Source organism: Kogia breviceps, chromosome 17 (genome assembly GCF_026419965.1).
Source record: "Kogia breviceps isolate mKogBre1 chromosome 17, mKogBre1 haplotype 1, whole genome shotgun sequence".
Classification (NCBI taxonomy): domain Eukaryota; kingdom Metazoa; phylum Chordata; class Mammalia; order Artiodactyla; family Physeteridae; genus Kogia; species Kogia breviceps.
The window spans coordinates 11,943,371-11,963,160 of NC_081326.1; the positions used below are offsets into that span (position 1 = coordinate 11,943,371).

The window sequence follows — 19,790 nt, forward strand, 5'->3', positions numbered from 1 at the left end:
TAATATTTAAAGTAAAGGAATTACAATCTAAAGAAGCAAATGAAATTTAAACACTTCCTGGATGTCTGGTATTTTGAAATTATGGTTAATTTTTAGGTGTAATGGTACTGTGGGTATGTTTAAATACAGCATTTCTCTTTCAGATATATATACTGAAATAAATACAGATGAAATAATATGATATATGAGATTTGCTCCAAAATGACCTGGGAGAGAAAAGGGATATATAGAGAACAAGACTGGCCATAAGTTGGGAACTGTGGAAGATGGGTGATAAGCACATGAAGGACCCACTATACTAAATGCTCTGTTATTTATGTTAAATTATTTATGTTATTTTATGTTATTTATGTTAAAACAAACAAAAAAACGATGGTTTATATGATGTTTTTCCATGTTGTAACAAACACAGCAGAAAAGCTATAAGCACATTCTTAGATTAAAATTTATCTGAAGTTTTATACAGCTGTCAATCATGAGAAAGACAAATACAGACTTTACAGATATCGAAAAGTCTAATTAGAATTACTACCAGAAACCGCATTTGTAAAATGTACACTACACCAAATTTAATACCCCAATTTGGTGACTGGTTTAACTAAATTAAGATTAAAATTTCAACTATTACTTACTGAATTCAAAACAATTTATTTAATTTGTACTATTTATTGTAAAACTGGCTTGGAAGAAGACATACCTGTGGACTGTGAAGATCTGTGGTGAGCATGATAATTGAATAAGCCAGAACATATGCAGTATCTGCACTAGCAAAAAGGGTTTGTCTGCAAAAATAAATGTTTTGTGTTATAAACTTTTTCTGTTTACAATTAGCATTTAAATAACTCACCTCAAACCCCATGTCACTTTTAGTTTTCTCTTTCAGGATTTATGTTCTATCTCATACTATAATTTTTTATGGAATTGTCTCATCATTTCCAGATCGTATATAATCTAAGTTCCCTGGGGCAGGGCATTATGAATCACTCGATGCTCCCCAAAAGAGGGTCTTGGATATAGTCAGCAACCAGTAAGTACTTGAATCTGAATCCTGCTTACCCTTGGTTGCATTCTAAGTATCTTGCAGCAAACTTTTCCATCAATCGATCAATTTTCTGAGCTTCCCCTGGAAGACGGAATCCTTCCAGAAACATACGAAGGGCTGAAACAAAATCCTTTCCTGAAAAGTCATGTTGGTCCACATATGCATACATGACTTCTTTGTTAAATTTATCATTATCTCCCAGGAATTCACCCACTTGAGTCTAAAGAACAAAAGATAGAAATTGATATCCTAATAGACTTACATTTCCTACACAGCCAATTTTTTAAAAAGCAGAAAAAAATCCATAAGATCCACAGGTTTTAACCACAGAGTTAATTAACTATTTCAAACGTGAAGTTAAAAGTTAAACATACTAAATGTGTTTATTAAAAAAAAAAAAAAATCAAGATATTCTTTTGAGTACAGAGAATACAAGAGCAAAATTAAGAATAGCTAGCTTGGGCTTCCCTGGTGGCGCAGTGGTTGAGAATCCGCCTGCCGATGCAGGAGACACGGGTTCGTGCCCTGGTCCGGGAAGATCCCACATGCCGCGGAGCAACTAAGCCCGTGAGCCATGGCCGCTGAGCCTGTGCGTCCGGAGCCTGTGCTCCGCAACGGGAGAGGCCACAACAGTGAGAGGCCCGCATAACGAAAAAAAAAAAAAAAAAAAAGAATAGCTAGCTTACTTTTACATACTTAGGAGGGCATCTTAAAGGGGCAATAATATTATAATATTATTATAATATTAACTTGAAAAAGAATTTTACAGCGGCTTCCCTGGTGGCGCAGTGGTTGAGAGTCCACCTGCCGATGCAGGGGACACGGGCTCGTGTCCCGGTCCGGGAAGATCCCACATGTCACGGAGCGGCTGGGCCCATGAGCCATGGCCGCTGAGCCTGCGCGTCCGGAGCCTGTGCTCCGCAACGGGAGAGGCCACAACAGTGAGAGGCCCGCGTACCGAAAAAAAAAAAAAAAAAAAAGAATTTTACAGAAAAAGTTAGAATGAAATAACATGGTGTTCTTACAGAGTCTAATCTTTCCTCTTGATGTAAGAATTGGGCGATATCTTCAGGTGTAGTGCCAAGCATCCCTTGTTCTTGGAGGTACTGTATTCCTCTCTTTGGTTTCTTAGTAAATCTAGATGATGTTAAAGTTAAAAGGAACATTAGAAATAGAAAACCATTTGTATTCCCTGAAAAGATCTAAAACTACAGTGAATTAACTTTGTAGCACTTAGAAAACAGAAGTTTACTTAAAATAATCAATGCATTATTATTGTACAAAATGTACAAAAAATAATATACTATGCAAAGTTTTCTCTGAAAAGGATCTAAAATGGAAGGCGACCTTTATCACTGATATGGATCATTTCAAAGATTATGTGAGATAAGGCCATGTAGTAGATGAACTATGAGTAAGGATATGGATATGAAATATCTCACACTTTTAATATATATATTCTCCTTAGTGCTCAAGTAATCTGGGCTCATTCTCCTTATATCCATTGATTATTTCTAAGTTTCCTGCTTTTAAAATATAGAACTTGAATTTTGGTGACTGTTTTAACCACAACCTGATGGCATCATTTGCTTTATATATGTGGCAGCCTGGAGGGGAGGGGAGTCTGGGGGGAATGGATACACGTATATGCAGGTCTGAGTCGCTCTGCTGTGCGCCTGAAACTATCACAACATTGTTAATTGGCTACACTCCACTATAAAATAAAAAGTTAAAATAAAAAATATATATAGTTCATTTCTCTCTCATTTACTCCCACTTATCCCTTTCCCATTCCCTAAACATAAAGGATTTGCAGCGTCTATTTCCTCTATGTGCCCTTTGCCTGCTTCACTCTCCGGGAAATTCTCCTCCATGCTTGAAGATCCAATTTAAATGTCACCTCTTTCTTTCCAAATCATTTTCTTTCTACTTTTATTCTTCCAATATTAGTTTGGCACCTCATCACTGTCACCTGGGTATTGCAAGAATTCTTAACTGGTCTCCCTGTCTCTTGTTTTGTTCACATTACAATCCATCCTTCAGGCTGCTGGCAAAGTCATTTTCCAAAACAGAATCTAATGCTGCTGTTCCTCTGCTTAAAATCCTTCAACAGTATGCCAACGCCAAGAACAAGACAAAACCTCCTTTACACAGAGAATGAGGCCCCTGTAATCTGGATCCAACTCGATGCTCTCATCCTACCTCCTACTTCTACCCGTCCGCCCCGCCCCTGCCACGCTGAATAGTAATAGTCCTCAAACGGTCTTCCTTTCCTCTGTGCTGCTGCACATGCCATTCTCTTTGTCTGAAATGTCCTTCCCTGCTCTGTCCTCCTAATGATTCCCTTGTCAAGTCCTAATTAAACAGCTGCCATGTATATAAATTAAAGTCAAGCATTTTTCCCTGAGATAAACACAATCTCTGCTCTCTAGAAGCTCTCACTCCAATAGAAGAAAAATTTAAAAATTATAACAGTAAAATTATTTTAAAATTTTTATAAATTAAAAAAATATATAATAGTAAAAATGCAACAAATAATGTATCCACAAAGTGAGAAGACAGCACAGCAGAGGAAATGTCGAATTAATAGAGATGATCATGATCTATTTCCTGGGAAGGGGACTGTGGAACCGAGCTTTTAAGAATGATTACATCTTTTATAAACAGTCAGAAAAAACATCCCAGATAGAGAGGAAGAGGTCATACTAATACACGAGGGCATAAAGCATCATATTATAATAAGTAGCTCTGCATTGTTAGAAAAATGAGGTGAAATAAAGAAGCAGCAGATGATCTAGCTTAGAGTCCAGCAGATTTAAATCATGTTGGGTATTATATGCTATTACAAGAAGCTGTGGCTTTATCCTCTAAGAGGAAGAGAGGGGAGAAACAGAAGTAGACTTTCATTCAAGAAAGATTACTCCAGCTAAGTGTAAGAAAAGACTAGACAATAAATAAGACCAAAGAAAGGCAAGCCAATTAAAAGAGTACACTAGTCAAGGCACCAAATGGTGACGGTTTGACTTGAGCGAACAACTGGGAGACAAAGAGAATAAATTGCCAAGATATTCAGGAAGTAGGATCAGCTGGATTTAGTGACAAATTAGATCTAATGAGGAAATCTAAGGTAATTCCCAGGATTCTGGCTCATAAACTTAGTAGTGTGCTGGGGTCACTAGCCTGAACGGGAAATACAGCAACAATAGGGTTTTCTGTTTGTCTTTTGTTTCGGGTTGTACTGGGGAGTTGACTATGGAGACTGATAAATTTGGTCGTGGACATGCTGAGAGTGAGAAGCTATGCAATGTCCAGGGGAGATGTCCAACAGGCAATTACAGATGAGTCTGGAGTTCACTGGAGTTTTTATGTTAAAAATAACACTTGGGAACTGTGAGATGTTACCATATAGTAGCTGAAGTCATGAGAAAGAACATGATCATCCAGAAACTACAAAGCAAAGGGCTGAGGGACAGACCCTGGAAACGTTGAGATGTATGCCCAGGATGAGGAGCCCATAACAAGACTGAGACGGCACGGTCAGAAGGTAGGAGAGGACAGAATGGTGTCATGAAACGAGCAGTCGCGGAAGAGTATCCTGGGAGCACGGCATTCTCATGGAAGCGTGAAGCAGAAAGCAAGCCACGTGGCACTGGAGGAACTGGAGTGGCTCTCCAGAGGAACAGTGGAGGCAGGGGGACGTCTGCTCCGGGGCCCTGGGAGGACTCCCTCTCACTCCTAAGTACTTCGAACTGAGCAGTCCTACCTCGGCAGCACTCTGTACAACACTCCATTACGGACGTCACACAGTACCACTAAAAAATATATTTTGCCCATACTTAGACTGTAATCTTGAATACAAGGACCAGGACCTTCATGGTTCTCAGCACACAGTCCCAAGTACCAAACGTGTTTGCTGAGTGACCAGCAGAATTTCACAATGAATATCTGTTTGCACATACTAGACGTTGAGACCCCCAAAACAAGGGCTGTTTCACTCATCAGGTTTCCCCAGCACTTTGCATAATGTCTGGAACAGATGGGACTTTGATAAATACTGACTGAACAGCTAGAATAAATGAAGTATTGATAGCTATTTCCTGAGGCTATTTTTGAGATTTTATAGTTTTATGACAATGAATATGTGTACATTTTATCAACTTTTTTTCTTTTACATTATCAGTGAAAAAGGGCACCAAAAACCACTGCTTAAGACTCAGGAAGAAATGCTTTACAGCAGAATTAGCAAGTCAAGTAAACATATAGGAGAATTTTTTAACAGTTTAGATTCATGGCTCTAGATTCATGGAGAAAGGCTAGCAAGTTCAGTTTTCCTCACAGCGTATCTTTGCAAGAAGAGAGGGGCACAGTAAGAGAAGGCAAGCAGCACAGTATGACGCAGACAGGAGAAGGTCCAGCAGCAGGATGAGAGCACGCAACTCGCTAGGAAAACGGATTTCACAAGATCAGGGTCTGGCAGAGTACCCAAGTTTGAAAAGGAGGTTATCACCTTATTGACATATAAAAATTCAATCAATAACGATCAATCAGTAACAAGAGTAGCACATCTGTAAGTGACGTGGAGAAAATATAAAGCCTATAAAGGAGCAACACTAGCAGGAGAAGTTCCATACTTTCAATGCGACTTATCGTCTGCTTAGGGAACACAGTGCAAGAGTTTGTAACTGAGCTAGACGAACAGTGCAAAACTGCATAGACGATGTTTGTCAACAACACATAAAATATAGTGCAAAATTAATGCACATTACAAGGCTCTGTGTGGGCTAGACTGCATGAACAAGGGGAGCTGACTAAGGAGTCACTAGAAGTCTTGGATCCAGGAGAGCTGTGCTCCATTTTATTCTCTGAAGGGTGTTAATAAGAAGGGACTAAAAATAACCCCAAAATGGAAAGAAACCCAGGATAAGGGTGGCACAGTACTGGCAGAGGGATATTCAGTAACATTTCTCCTTAAAATCGGACACTCACAAATCGATTCCTTGTTCTATTATTTCTTTTTGCTGCTTTAGGACTTCAAATTGTTCTGGATTATCAGTGCCAGACATCTGTGTGCTGTAGCTGCCTATTCCTGATGATGATGTTGACTCCAAGGAATTTAAACTTCCGTATCTGTTTATTGTCTCAGGGTGTTTTATTTCACTCGCCTCTTGCTCTGAGGGTTTTTCCTGACCTGTAAGTAGAAAAACTGATTCAGTAAATTATTCTGTCCAAGGAAAAAAATTTCTCAAATAAGGCAAGCTATTTCAATGTTGCTTAGATAGCTATTTAATACAAATAACGTATTAGGTGCCATAACAGATAATACATACTTTGATATTAAAACACACTGCAATTAGTACAGGTACAATCTGCATCATTAGGAGTTCTTTTTGCAACTACAGTGCTGAGTATACACTGGGTTTCTGCTCTCAGCTCATGTCTCACAAGGAACAGTTTTCCCTCAAAGGACTAAGATAACACCAGGATAGCCCTGCAGCTATGAGTTTTTCTCTGAGTAAGGGTAAACATCAAACATGAATGAACAATTCAATCTTCTTAAAACATTTTTGGCTTTTATATGTTTCTTCTATAATTATCCTTAAACAAAGCTGCATAAACATGATTCATTTTAATATGATATTCAAAATACTTTTAGGAAGATTTAGAAAGAAAAAAGTTTGGATAACTAGGCTGGGAAATTCATAATTTTAAGTTCGTTATTTAACTCACAGAGAACGCTTCTTCACCAGCTAAATGAATAAAGATGTCAGGAAACTGGCTTAATGGCTTCTGCAACCATCCTCCAAAGCATCATTTAGAATTCTACTCAAATGTCATCTTACCGAGAGTTGTCTGAGAGTTGGGATTCACATACTGATCCTTACTCCATTCAACCATACACTTCAAAATCGACACTAAGCATTCTAAACCTTTTTTCCTCAGGCTCAGTTCCTACAAAATAATCCATAACGAGAATAAAGACAAACAAGAATCTTTTAAGGAAAATACACAGCTCTTCCTTGGCAAAGTTCAAATTTCAAAATGTTTTTAAAGTCCTTACCTGAACGTTACTCATACCGAGTTCTTGACTGCCCCGTCCTTGAGCAATTTTTGATAGATCATTTACTAGTCTTTCAAATATGTTTGCCGCATTTAAGTCACAATCATAGTTTACATAAATATCCACTACACTCTGAGCATCTGTAACAGTACAATATGTTAATTTTAACAAAAGGCATCTAGTATATGAATATATTTGGCCTTTTAAATATCTCAGTAAAAAAGAGATAATAAAGAAGGATAATTTCAAATACCTGCACAAATCCTTGTCAACGTCTGAATAACCATCCATTTGTGGTCAAAGGAGCTGGTAGAAGTCTCCAAAATGTATAGGAAAATTTCTTTAAAGAACACCTGTGGTTAGGGAAAAACCTCCATTTAAAATATTGTTTATAATTCATATATGTGATCACTTTTTAAATATCCCAAAGCTGCAGAGCAAAGATCAGGACCCAGGGTCCTGGACTTCCACTCCTCTTTTGAGTTCCATTTCTGAGACATCAGGACTTAACTTGGGTTGGTCACTTACACTGGCCCTTGCAGTAAAGAACTGTACACTTCATATCACTGTATTTTGTTATCACACAGCCACTACAAAAGAAATCTGCAAAAATTTGGAGTTCTTCTTCTGGGAGATTATTTCTTAAACATATTTACAAAACTAATAAAGCTCCTATTTCATTTTTAATCCCCCACAGAGCATAAACTATATTCTGTTCATCAGTTATATTTTTCAGACATTATAGTACTGGGCAAGCCTAATTGTTCCTAGATTTTAAAGTAACTGACATTGTCATCTACCCAATAGAAAGGATCTAACTCCCATATACTGTTATATTTTTATAATTACTCACACAAGTGGGAATCTCTTTTGTCTGAAAACTACAAACTATTTCTCACTATTCTTTACACCAAATAATGTCAAGCACAAAGGATTTAGTCAACCTTATTTAAAAATTTTCTATTTAAGAGCTAAGAATTTTCAGATTCATATTTATTTTGGAAAAATGACTACAACTCAAGAGGGAATGAGTGAAAAAGAAAACCCAAAACAACATATTAACATTTATGGAACATATTATGAATACAAAAATTCATATTTGTAATTTTAGACGACTAACATCTTATTCCCCCCAAAAGGACAAAATACCCTTGTGATGTGCTTTTCTTTCACAGAATTCAACACATTTCTATTACTTGCCTAATGTCAGCATTTCCTGTAAGACTGTAAGCTCTAAGAGGGTAGAGACAAGGTCCCTCTTGCTAAGCATTGTGTCTACACTGCATGGCAAATATAGTAGGCATTCAATACATATTTACGGCCACAATTCTCAAACACTGCACCAAGTCACCCCAGAATGCTGCAGCAAACTCAGAGGGATGCCATGAGAATTTGAGGGAAAATTCAGAGAGAAATACATCTGCTGGATACCTCAAAAAAACTTCACAGTTTCAACATCAATTAGATCACACGACATTCCTTTCAATGACATCATTATTTTTGCAAACCTGGGGTTTAGTGGTTGCTATGATAAGAAGCAGGTACTGCATGAAAATCAATGAAGGAAATGAGGGTGGTAATGTCCAATTTGATTTCAAGGTCTGAGAAGTTTGCAGTGTCCTATAGCCTCATACATTCCAGTAGTCAGTAACTGTTGACTATTTAAAAATGAAATAAAAACATTTTTTCTTTCAATTTATGTGTGCTTCCCACACACACACCCCCCACTGCCCTGCCCCCAAATGCAGACTTCATTGTTAAGAAAAATACTTGTTAAGTTGTTTGGACCTAACTGCTTAATAAATGGAACTGTTAGGTATTTCTTCTGGAGTAAAGTATACCATGAAAAGATTAGAAATTCTAATGGTGCCATGGATCAAGAGAGTTTGAAGCTTTCTGATTTATGGGATAAATTTTAAAAAACACAGATTTGGAGAAAGGGGAGGGGAGAAACCTTTAGCTACTGTCTACAGGTTATCAAACTGCACTAATATGCAAAAGCCTATTACAGTAATTTAAGACACCAAGCCTATCAACAGGGGCTCTAAGAAAAACCAAAATTCGGGGCTTCCCTGGTGGCACAGTGCCGATGCAGGGGGCGCCGGTTCGTGCCCCGGTCCGGGAAGATCCCACATGCCGTGGAGCGGCTGGGCCCGTGAGCCATGGCCGCAGGGCCTGCGCTTCCGGAGCCTGTGCCCCGCAACGGGAGAGGCCACAGCAGTGAGAGGCCCACGTACCGCAAAAAAAAAAAAAAAAGAAAAACCAAAATTCTAAAGAGTTACAGAGCACCTATCACGTACTACATGTAAAATAACAGTTCTATCATAAGCACTTTGTCTTCACATAATTTCTCTTGAAAAAGTGTGTATATACCGTATTTTCTGAAACAGATATATGTTAATACCCAAGGAAAAACTGCATTATAAAAACTCTAAGATTCATTCTCATAAGATGAATCTTCACATAACAACAATCTCAATTTTGTTTTGCAAATTTAGGTTTTCATATGTTGGGTTTCCTCCAAGTGGAACACAGCTCATCTTGCATTTGAATATGTTCAGTACTTTCAAAAGCATATCTATATTTACCTTGTTTTATCCTCATAATCTCCCCATAAGGGACAATGGAGGTTGAAATAAACATGATCTCTTTAAAAAAAACAGAATATTACTACAACAATTTTAATGAGAATCTACCATCTATGAACAGACAGGAAATTTCTTAGAAGTATTTCCCTTTAAACTCATGCTTACAAAATTTTTGTATATCAAATTTACTTTTCAGAAATAGTAATCACAACTTAAATGATTATTATGATATCTGGTCCCATAAGAATTTATACTTCACACAGTCATCTAAATAGTACTTAAAGAAAGAGAGTCTCAGAGAAGTACTAAATGCACAAAGTCTTCCGAAATTCTCTAATGTCAATTTAAGTGTCTCATCATCGAATGAAACACTTTTGGCTTGTTACAGAAGCAAAAGTTCCACAAGTTTTTATTTTAAAGTCTCTTTTATTTGTAGTTCCTGAAGATAATGAGAAAAAACTATCTAAAAATAGTTACTTCCTAGTTTTGCCTTGCATTATTTTAACACACATATGGCAAACTTCTAAAACTTGACAACATATATGCACTAGAAATTGTTTCCTGTCCAAAAATATGACCTAAATTTTTTAAATTTTCACTTAAAATACCAAGACCTTATTCTGTCTCATTCCCATAATAATGTTCCACATGAATTTTAATGTATACTGTAGAACCTTTATAATAACGGATAATATCAAAACTCTGGGAAAATAATGATTTATCCTTCCTGTGAGCTAATGAATTATTAGTCTTGAGTTAGGGTTAAATATAAAAATTAAAACACAACCTGCACGTCATATCAAACATAATATAAAAGCAAAAGTTGACCAGCATAAAAGTATTTCTAAAATATACCGTCCCAACCAAAACAATATTTTAACAAAGGACAAGCTGGGAAAAAAATACATTCAATCAGTAAAACAAAGTACTGTTTTTAAATACGGAATTATTTCAAGGTAAAAACAAAAGACCAAGAAACAGTACACTTGCACAATACATGCATACATGGTTGGGAGATTCCCTAATTTCATTTTGCTAAGGCTCTGGAAATATTTTAGAATGACATAACTGTTATTCTAGTTCCAAATATATTGAGAGAAAACTTTAGGAATATAACAATAACAGATATATTGGGAAAAAAATACAAAAGTTAAAATTTAAAATGTCCTAAAATATAACTCCTAAAATATAATTCTTCTTGACCACCTCTTTAAAGTACCAAAAACTTAAATGGTTTAAAACCATGTAGACAAAGTATTTATTTAGAGCTTTCTTTTAAGATAACCAAGTTCACTATTACGTATCATATACACAATGGCAAAATTACTGTGAGGACCAAATTAATTCAAGACAATTAAAATCATTCATGGAACTACTTATACATTCCTTGAAGGCAGGAGCTTATGTCTTAATTTGATTTTTCATTCTTAGTGCTTACCTAGTGCTTAGTAGTACTTTGTAGGCACATGTTACATGATAATACACAAATATTATTTCACATTCTAGAAGACTTTCCAGTGTATTAAAACATGATCTAACATGAAACAAATGAAATAGTCAACAATGCTTAAATCCAGAACATACCTCAATCTGCATCTTCAGATGCGTCTTGAAGTTTGACAACAAAGTAAGAAATATGGAAAGGGAAAGCTCAAAAACCTCTGGAACAGAAGAAACTCCATTTTTTGAGAGTGCAACACACAGATACTGCTTAATAGCATTAATAAACATCTCATTTGTCCTGAAAATAGGTCCTGCATTCTGCAGAATGGATAGAAGTAACTGCAATGAAAGAATCTTGGATCGTAACTCATGAGACCTAAAATATAAAAAAGAAGGCACAGTGTATGGACAAGTTTAGCATTACGGTAATAATAGGTTGTTCCAAAGATATTTCCTGTACCACATAATTTCACAAACCTTTACATGGAAAGAAACAGAAAACTGCAACATAAATAAGAAAGTAGAGTACATAAATAAGCTTAGCCACTAATAATGGGTAGTTCCACTGATGTTCTCCTTCTACCACATAATTTCATGAACTTTTTAAATGGGAAAACAATCACTCACACATATTTAACATCAACCTACAGTTCTTTGAACAAGAAAAAAAAAATTTTAAGATTTATGCCTTGGTTCCTTTCTTTCACAAGTATATTTCACTTTTTAGAAATCAACATGAACTTCTCAGATTAAGGGCCATATTTAGTATAAACAGGTTCTAATGTACTTTTTTCCTAGTTATGCTACTCAAAAATCCTAAACACTAATAAGAAGTTTTGGTGCATTACCAAATTAAAGCATTGCTTCAAGCTTACTTTTTATGTAACCATCGAAAACTCTTTAAAAAATACATACAAAGAGGCTTTTAGAATACTTGTACCTCTTGGTAGCTTACCCATTTATTCTAAATGCGTATTTTTATATAATGAAAAGCTGAAAAACATTTAAGCTTAAATTGAAAATTGTATTTTTCTGATCTATATACTGTGCCACATTTCTGATCACTAGAAGTTTAATGATCAGATTTCACAAATACAATTTTTCTCCCACTGAAACAGGTTTTTTCAGCCCAAGAGACCAAGGAGATTGATCCCAGGCAACTTTTCAAATGCAGAACACATTTAAATGCTCTAGCCGTTGGTTCTTTTATTTATTCCAAACTGTACTCAGGCACATTTACACCGCATAGTAAATTTAATTGCTCTTGATTTCTACCTTAAAAATTTTATGGTTTTAAGTGTCAAGTGATTCAAGGACCTAAAACTCTAACAAGGAATATTTAATTTTAGGTAAATAGGAATCACAAAAAATACTGCCATCTTTGAAATAAAACTGGAAACAATAATACCATTAACACACAGTCATGTTTCCAAGATGCCTATGCCTCTGAATCTAAGAATACGTACGTGCAGCAAATGCAGTATTACAAAACAAACAAACCAACCTTAGATAAATCAAGTTAGAAACAGTGGGAGTTAAGACTTTGAATAACAGCTATAGGAAAATATGGAGTGGGCCAGGTATTCCCCCTTCACGTTGAGGCCTTCCAAAGCTTATCCACTACTGCTACTTCCTTAGTCTATCTCACATTTATTACCCTTTTTGCTCAGTTCCAATAGAAACTAAAACCCGCAGCTTCTCATTCTCCAACACGTGAGTTTTCTTATAAGTATGTTTTATCTTTGTATCCACAGCATCTAACAAAATGCCTCGTTAGTATGTGCTCAAAATAATTAATGGATTTATTCATGCACTCATCTAAACATTAAGTATCTACTATGAATAGGGCATTAATCAATGAAGAGATGATCAAATGATTGTCTGATAACACAATAAAGTATACTTCTGACAGGCAAAAGAAGCTGGAAATTACAGGTCTGCAGTTATTTTGTGGGGCAGTTTCAAAATTACGATTCAAGCTTAAAGAACATTTCCTGGATCATCATCTTAGCAAGGCCACAAAATATAAAGAGAAGCAAAGACAAAAAGGAAATTATATAACTACAAAAGATCATTAATTTTGGCAAAAACATCATTCAAGATAGAAAACCATATAATCTAGAAAAAGAACAGTTTCTAGGGGTGGAAAATTTGATCTCTTTCAGAATTCAATTCCAATATTTAATGACTGGTGGTCAAGAAGGTTTTCTTTACGTTCAAACAAAATTTCCTAGTATCTCGGACTTAAGCCCACTACGTAGGAGGATAATTTACATTATCCGTCACAATAATCTCTTGTAATATTAAAGGTCTGATTTGGGAAAACTAAACATCTGAGGCTTTTAAGGTCACCAACATTTTTATTTTTAAATCATGGGAAAAATGGCTTTCAGCACTAGCACCAAATCCTAAAGTTATTTTCTCCTTAAAGTAGGTTTTCATCAATCCAGAATGATAGGTCAAAATTGCCATTTTCCCTCCCCATAATGAAAATAAGAAACTGAAAAAATTTCAAATATATTCGTATAAAATATATAGGCTATAATCAAGTTTATATTGTAATTCAAACAACCTCAATCCTTTTTCTGTAGCGTTTGTATTTTCAAAATATTTCTGACTCTTAGGATTGGGGCCTAAAAAGATAAGAGTTTCAGGCTTCTAGGCCTAAAAGATGTTTCTCACTGAATCAGTACAATGTGACAAAACTGTAGAAAGTATAACAAATGTGGTTTGCCAAAACTTATAAAGTTTTTATTGTAACTGTCTCCAGTCTTCCTTCTCAGTTGACACTTAAGAAAATGAAATGCTCTGGAGTTTTAAAAATGAATTTCCCCCTATTTCAATATCCCTTTCTCAAAGTCACTCAGGCCTCTCCAAGCTGACTTTCTCCAGAAAGTTCTCCTAAAACTGACACGCGATATAATACATGATGCTGCAACATCAGAGGAGCAGGGCTCTTTAATAACTCCCAAACTCAACCTCGAGCAGGAAGTACCTGCACTGGAATCATTTAAACAGAAAGATATATGACAATTTATGACTTACAAAAATGGCACTTACCTACCGTTTAAACTAATATAATTGATGGGAAGCGGACGAGTGACTCCTATGTTAAAGTATTTCCTGCTCCCCACGGGAGAAAGTTATCATCTTAGGGCATTTTTTCAGACCTTAATGAATATGTTATTATCTTTCATTATGACTTTTAAGATTTATTTCTCTTAGGTTTTATTACCTTTCAAGTAGTAGCTTTCAGAAGCCTAGCATGAGGCTACATGTAAAGGGATACATTAGTACCAATGTTACTTACAATATTAAAATAATAATTCATTTAATCATTCAATACTTGATGAGCACCTACTATGCACCAGGCACAATTCTATAATGCTGTTGGTGTGCTTTTGGAAGATAGTGTAAGGTATCTACTCTAGTAATTTTGAAACTCACTGTTTTTTAGTACATGTTTTAAAAAGTAAAATAACCCCCCAAAAATATTTTTGAAGGTCCTAAAAGACAAAAACAAAAGAAAACCCGAAGACTATTTTACAGTAAGGCTCAAGATTAAAAAGCTGCATTTGTCAGGCAGAACAGCTGAGGACTTACTTTGGATCTGGCGGTCCATCCGACAGTGGTTTCATTGACAGTTTACACAATGACCTGAACACTAGAAAGGCATCCTTTTGTAAAATGTGGGAAAACTTAGCACCAGGTGAAGGTCCTGAAGAATTTCCAGATTCCTAAACAAGTGAACACACCATGTAAATAAAGGCATTTGCCAGTGCAAATCATTTCAGCCTTCTGTATATTTTATTCGATTCAGTTATATGTGGGGTTCCACTGGAAGGAAAACTAGATGAGGAATTTGCCATATTGTTTTTTATTGTGACATGCCACTCCCATCCCCAACAATAAATACCTTAAAAAATGCATTCTTTTAAAATATTCCCTTTGCCACCAAACTCTTAAAATTTACCCATTTATATTATTATTAACAAAACCTAGCACATCATGCTGTGACAAGATATCTCATCCATGGCCTAAACTACGCTTTCCACTACCTGTCACTGGGTGTTTTATGTTTTTGTCCTATTTTATTTTTTATCTACTCTGCGCAGATAGACATAAGACAATGGAGACTGTTAAGGCAACATTTAAAAGTTATTAACTGATAAAGGTCAGCAAGGCCAGGAAAACTTACCCCTATGTATGGGGCAATGATTTAGGGTAGGACTCCCTTATCTAAAAAGATAAGGAAAAAATACACAAAATATAGGGTAGGAAGGATGAGGAGGACCCTATCACTACCACAGTATGGATTTTATTGTACCCCTGAACAAAGGTAAGATGAAGTTCTCTAGATTTCCAGAAGCTCTTTCTCCTCCTGGTATACTAGAATTATCCTATAAATATGTGATAAGAATGTTCTTTTTAAATGTAATTTCAGTGAGGGAGGAGGAAAGATGTGAACACATATGAGACACACCTTGGAGTTGGAAATATAGCTATCAATATTTTAAGGGAATAAACTGCTCTGATTTATATCAATGGAAAAAAAAAAAAAACCTTTTTATTTCCTCAAATTGAAATCAGCCAGCGTTATCAACTGGATATATTCACCACAAGGTGTTGGTAGCAGCCTATCAATTTGTAAGATTTAGAGGATTTTTCTTCTACTCCTACCTGAGTATCATTGGAAGAGACAGACAATCTGTCATCAGGTAAGGACGGTGTATATGCAACAGAAATTGGTGTTCCTGGAATTCCATTTGCTTGAATATTTTCACTGTCACTACCATCCTCTACGGTTCCAATGTTGCCATCTGCACTTGCATTTATGGTAGTCTTTTCTCCCATATCTAAAACGGTAAGAAGAAAAAACATGCAAACATATTTAACTTAACTGAAGTGCACTGAAAAAGCATAGACTATTTAAAATGAAACAGTGGCAGAAAAGCAATGTGAAGTAAGATGTATTGGCACCATTTAAAGGTTAGCATACGTACTAGTAAGTATGCACTTGGAATATATCCAAACATGACCCTTAAGTAGCTCTGGCAATGGCTGTGAATATTCTTCAGTATGTCACTCTGAGTAATCTTAGTTGTGATTAATATACGCAGAAATAAATGACTTCTAGTAGAACAAACACAGACAATGCAAACAATACCAAGTTTCAGAACTACTCTACGTGTAATGTATGTTACTTTAAAAAAGAAAACTTCATAGCAGCACTATTTACAGTAGACAAGATATGGAAACAATCTAAATGTCAATAGACAGATGAACGGATAAAGAAGATGTGATTGATATACACATATAAAAACACAATGGAATACTACTCAGTCATAACAAAAAATGAAATTTGAAGCAACATGGATTGACCTAGAGATTATCACACTAAATGAAGTAAGTCAGAAAGAGAAAGAAAAATACCACAGGATATCACTTGTATGTGGAATCTAAAACATGACACAAATGAACTCATCTACGAAACAGAAACAGACTCACAGACACAGAGAACAAACTATGGTTGTCAAGGAGATGGGGGAATGAGGGAGGAAAGGATTGGTAGTTTGGGATTAGCAGATGCGAACTATTATATATAGAATGGATAAACAACAAGGTCCTACTGTAAAGCACAGGGAACTATATTCAATATCCTGTAATAAGCCATAATGGAAAAGAATATGAACTAAAAAAAGAAAAAGGAACACATACATGTCTGTGGCCATAACTCAGTAGCTATCTGGCAGGAAACTGCTCCTTTCATGCTGCCAAGTAAAAGAAATTACAGGCTAGCATGAGGGAAACACAATGTACTAGAAGGAACACAGATTTTGGAATATGAAAGACCCCTGCTGTTTCAAACATGTCTCTACCACTTAACTGGAGAAGTTATTTCACCTTCTCCATAAGCAACAAAGATAATGATGTCTATAAGGAATCACCCAAACACACACACGTGCACAGTACATAAAGAACACAACTGGTTCTCAATAAGGGGTAGTAGTTATTATGAATTTTGCTGATAACTGATAACATGTGCCCAATTTTTTTTAACTGATTTGAGTAATGAAAGGAGTGTACCTGGTAATAGGCTAATGTCTGACACACTAAATACTATTATAGCTTTCCCTATATATGTAAAGAATGCTTATATATATATGTAAAGAACTCTCTGGAAGAAGTCACAAAAATTTAATAATGATTATCAGAAACTGATGATTGTTCCCCAAAGCACTTATTCCCAACCTTTTCCTCTGTACTCAATTACATCTCTTTCCACTGCCCCTCCTCCACCTTCCCTTAATAAACAACTTCCACCTTCTACTTAAGCTAAGCAGATAATTTAACATAGGCTTCCTTACTCTTCCTCACCCACCATAAAGTTCCTTAACACCAACAATCATCTTTTTCTTCCCTCTCATTTCAGGGAAAAAATATTTGTTCACATTTCTAAGGTGAATCATTCATTCACCCTCAAATCTATCTCTTCTTGCCTTCGGTAGTGTCCTCCCCTGGATATTTTCTTGAAACATTACATTTTCAATCTGTGCACATGACTGGATCTTCCCCAATACTCAACCAACACACTGACATCTTTTCACTATAAAGACATAACCTTCCTTCAACTCCTGCTACACATCAGCTACTGTCCATTTTTCTTTTCTAAATCAAATTTCTAAAGAAATAATTAATATTCACTGATAATACTTTCCTTCTTAGGAAATTTCTCAAACGAATTGAAAACATTCTCTTATTTTTATTTTCAGGCTTTGAAGCCACACATCTTTGGGTGGGAGTCTTCACTTTACCACTTCTTACAGGTTAGCTTAATCTCAGTGCCTCAATTTTCTCATCTGTAAAAAAGGGAATCGTAACAGTACCTAAACACCCCAGAGTTTGGGGAGGATTAAGTGAGTAAACACAAGTAAAGCACATAAAATCATTGGGGATACAAAGAAAGTACTTAACAGTTAGATATTATTATTCTGTTTTTTTCCCTCTAATTCTCCCTCTAATTGTCCCCTAAACGTAAGTGCAGACTTCTGCTTACAAGGTGGTAAGTTGAGCCCGCTAATTTACCTTCTTCTTTCACAAATCCCACTGAAATTACTAGGGAAAAAGTATGAACAAGAGAAATAGTCTTTAGTAGCACTGGAAAATTAAGGAGGATATAATCAATAGACCAAAATCTTGGAGGAATTTCTAAAACTTAAAGATAAGTTCATGGGACTTCCCTGGCGGTCCAGTGGTTAGGACTCGGTGCTTTCACTGCCATGGCCTGGGTTCAATCCCTGGCTGGAGAACTAAGATCCCATAAGCCACGCAGCACGGACAACAACGACGGCGACGACAGGTTCAGATGGAGGAAGAAGGAAGGGAAAAGCCAATAATGTTCAAATGCCTGTGACTGAGCACATGCAAAGGACAGAGCGACCCGAGAAGGGGTTGAGTTGTACCATGTGGGTTCCAATATACTCCAAAGCCTAGATAGAATGCTAAGGGCTATGGGGTAGGAGGGAAGAGAGCTTGGGAAACCAGGCCAATGCCTACCAACAGAGCTGTCAGCAGCCACGATCATCTAGAATGTATCTGAGCTCAGCCTGTTAATTAAAGTGGAGGATTGGCTTGGTAGGTGTCTTAACCTAAGAAGTAGGGTAGGAGGGGAGAGAGCAGTATCCCAGCTGAGGGAGAACAGACAGTGCTTCAATAAACACTGAACAAGCTGGTACGGCAGTAAACTCTAAAGTCCTAGGCTTCCACTCTAACCACCTGTTTCTCCTTAACTAATGCTAAATCAAGCCCTAACTGAATGAAGGCAGCCGAAGATTTCCTGGCAAAGGCTGGGAGAATGGGAACAAACCAAGCTTGAAGAACTCTCCCGCGGCTCCTGACCCCGAGGCTAGAATACATAAAATGTTGAAACAGCATTTATCCCAAGCTTCACATGGCTTCCGTGCGTGCTTACAACACAGCCCAAGGATCACGAGCATCCCCCTCTGCTCAAGGGAGGCATCTGCTTCTTTCAGTGAAGTTCTCAGCTTGGAAATAAGGTCTGCCTTTGGATGGCAGTCACCTGACAGACTCTGGAGAGGAAAGCCTCATGAGAAATGGAAAAGCAGCGCACAGAATTACTGAGAAAGCTCTTTACATACGGATCAAACCTGGTCTTTCTATTCTTTAAACAGACAGAAACGTGAAGTCTATGCTCAAAAGTAAGGACAAAGGTCAGCAATCTGAACAAATGGTTTCCTGGTGAAACATTTTACAGCTGGAACAATTCTAATTAGTACTCCGGGAGACGTGTGAAAGAATACTGCATCAATAAATAAGCACAAAGTGCTATGAAAAAAATCTCAAGAAAAAATAGGGGTTCTTGGAGACAAAAGCAAAATTCCTAAAATAAAAAACATACACTGGGAAAAGCAGTAGAATGGACATTAATGAATAAAATACTGGAAAGTCCCTTGTAACATTTTCTCTGAATGTAGAATCATAAGACAAAATGATGGAAATTAGGAAAGATTGTCAGAGCAGTAAAGGATAGGATGAAAAATACTCAACAACTGTATAGTGTGCGATGTGGAAGGGAAGAATGGAAAGAAAGAGGAGAATTAATAGCTAAAAACATAATAGAAAAATCACTAGAATGAGG

The 19,790-nt window shown here is 36.4% G+C and overlaps 1 protein-coding gene across 2 annotated transcripts in view; it reads right to left on the bottom strand.

Annotated features, from left to right (window-relative positions):
• Nucleotides 1-19,790, bottom strand: part of ARFGEF1 (ADP ribosylation factor guanine nucleotide exchange factor 1) — a 132,446-nt gene that overhangs the window by 45,554 nt on the left and 67,102 nt on the right. For both annotated transcript variants that reach the window (XR_010837351.1, XM_059042582.2), the window contains exons 8-17: nucleotides 15,812-15,987; nucleotides 14,735-14,868; nucleotides 11,273-11,507; nucleotides 7,354-7,453; nucleotides 7,101-7,240; nucleotides 6,883-6,991; nucleotides 6,029-6,230; nucleotides 2,068-2,179; nucleotides 1,057-1,262; nucleotides 698-782 (exon numbers count right to left, since the gene is read on the bottom strand). Coding sequence is in view for 1 of the 2 variants with exons in the window: in XM_059042582.2 (XP_058898565.1) it covers nucleotides 698-782; nucleotides 1,057-1,262; nucleotides 2,068-2,179; nucleotides 6,029-6,230; nucleotides 6,883-6,991; nucleotides 7,101-7,240; nucleotides 7,354-7,453; nucleotides 11,273-11,507; nucleotides 14,735-14,868; nucleotides 15,812-15,987 (1,499 nt within the window). In the remaining variant the exon portion in view is untranslated. The remainder of the gene's footprint in view (nucleotides 1-697; nucleotides 783-1,056; nucleotides 1,263-2,067; nucleotides 2,180-6,028; nucleotides 6,231-6,882; nucleotides 6,992-7,100; nucleotides 7,241-7,353; nucleotides 7,454-11,272; nucleotides 11,508-14,734; nucleotides 14,869-15,811; nucleotides 15,988-19,790) is intronic.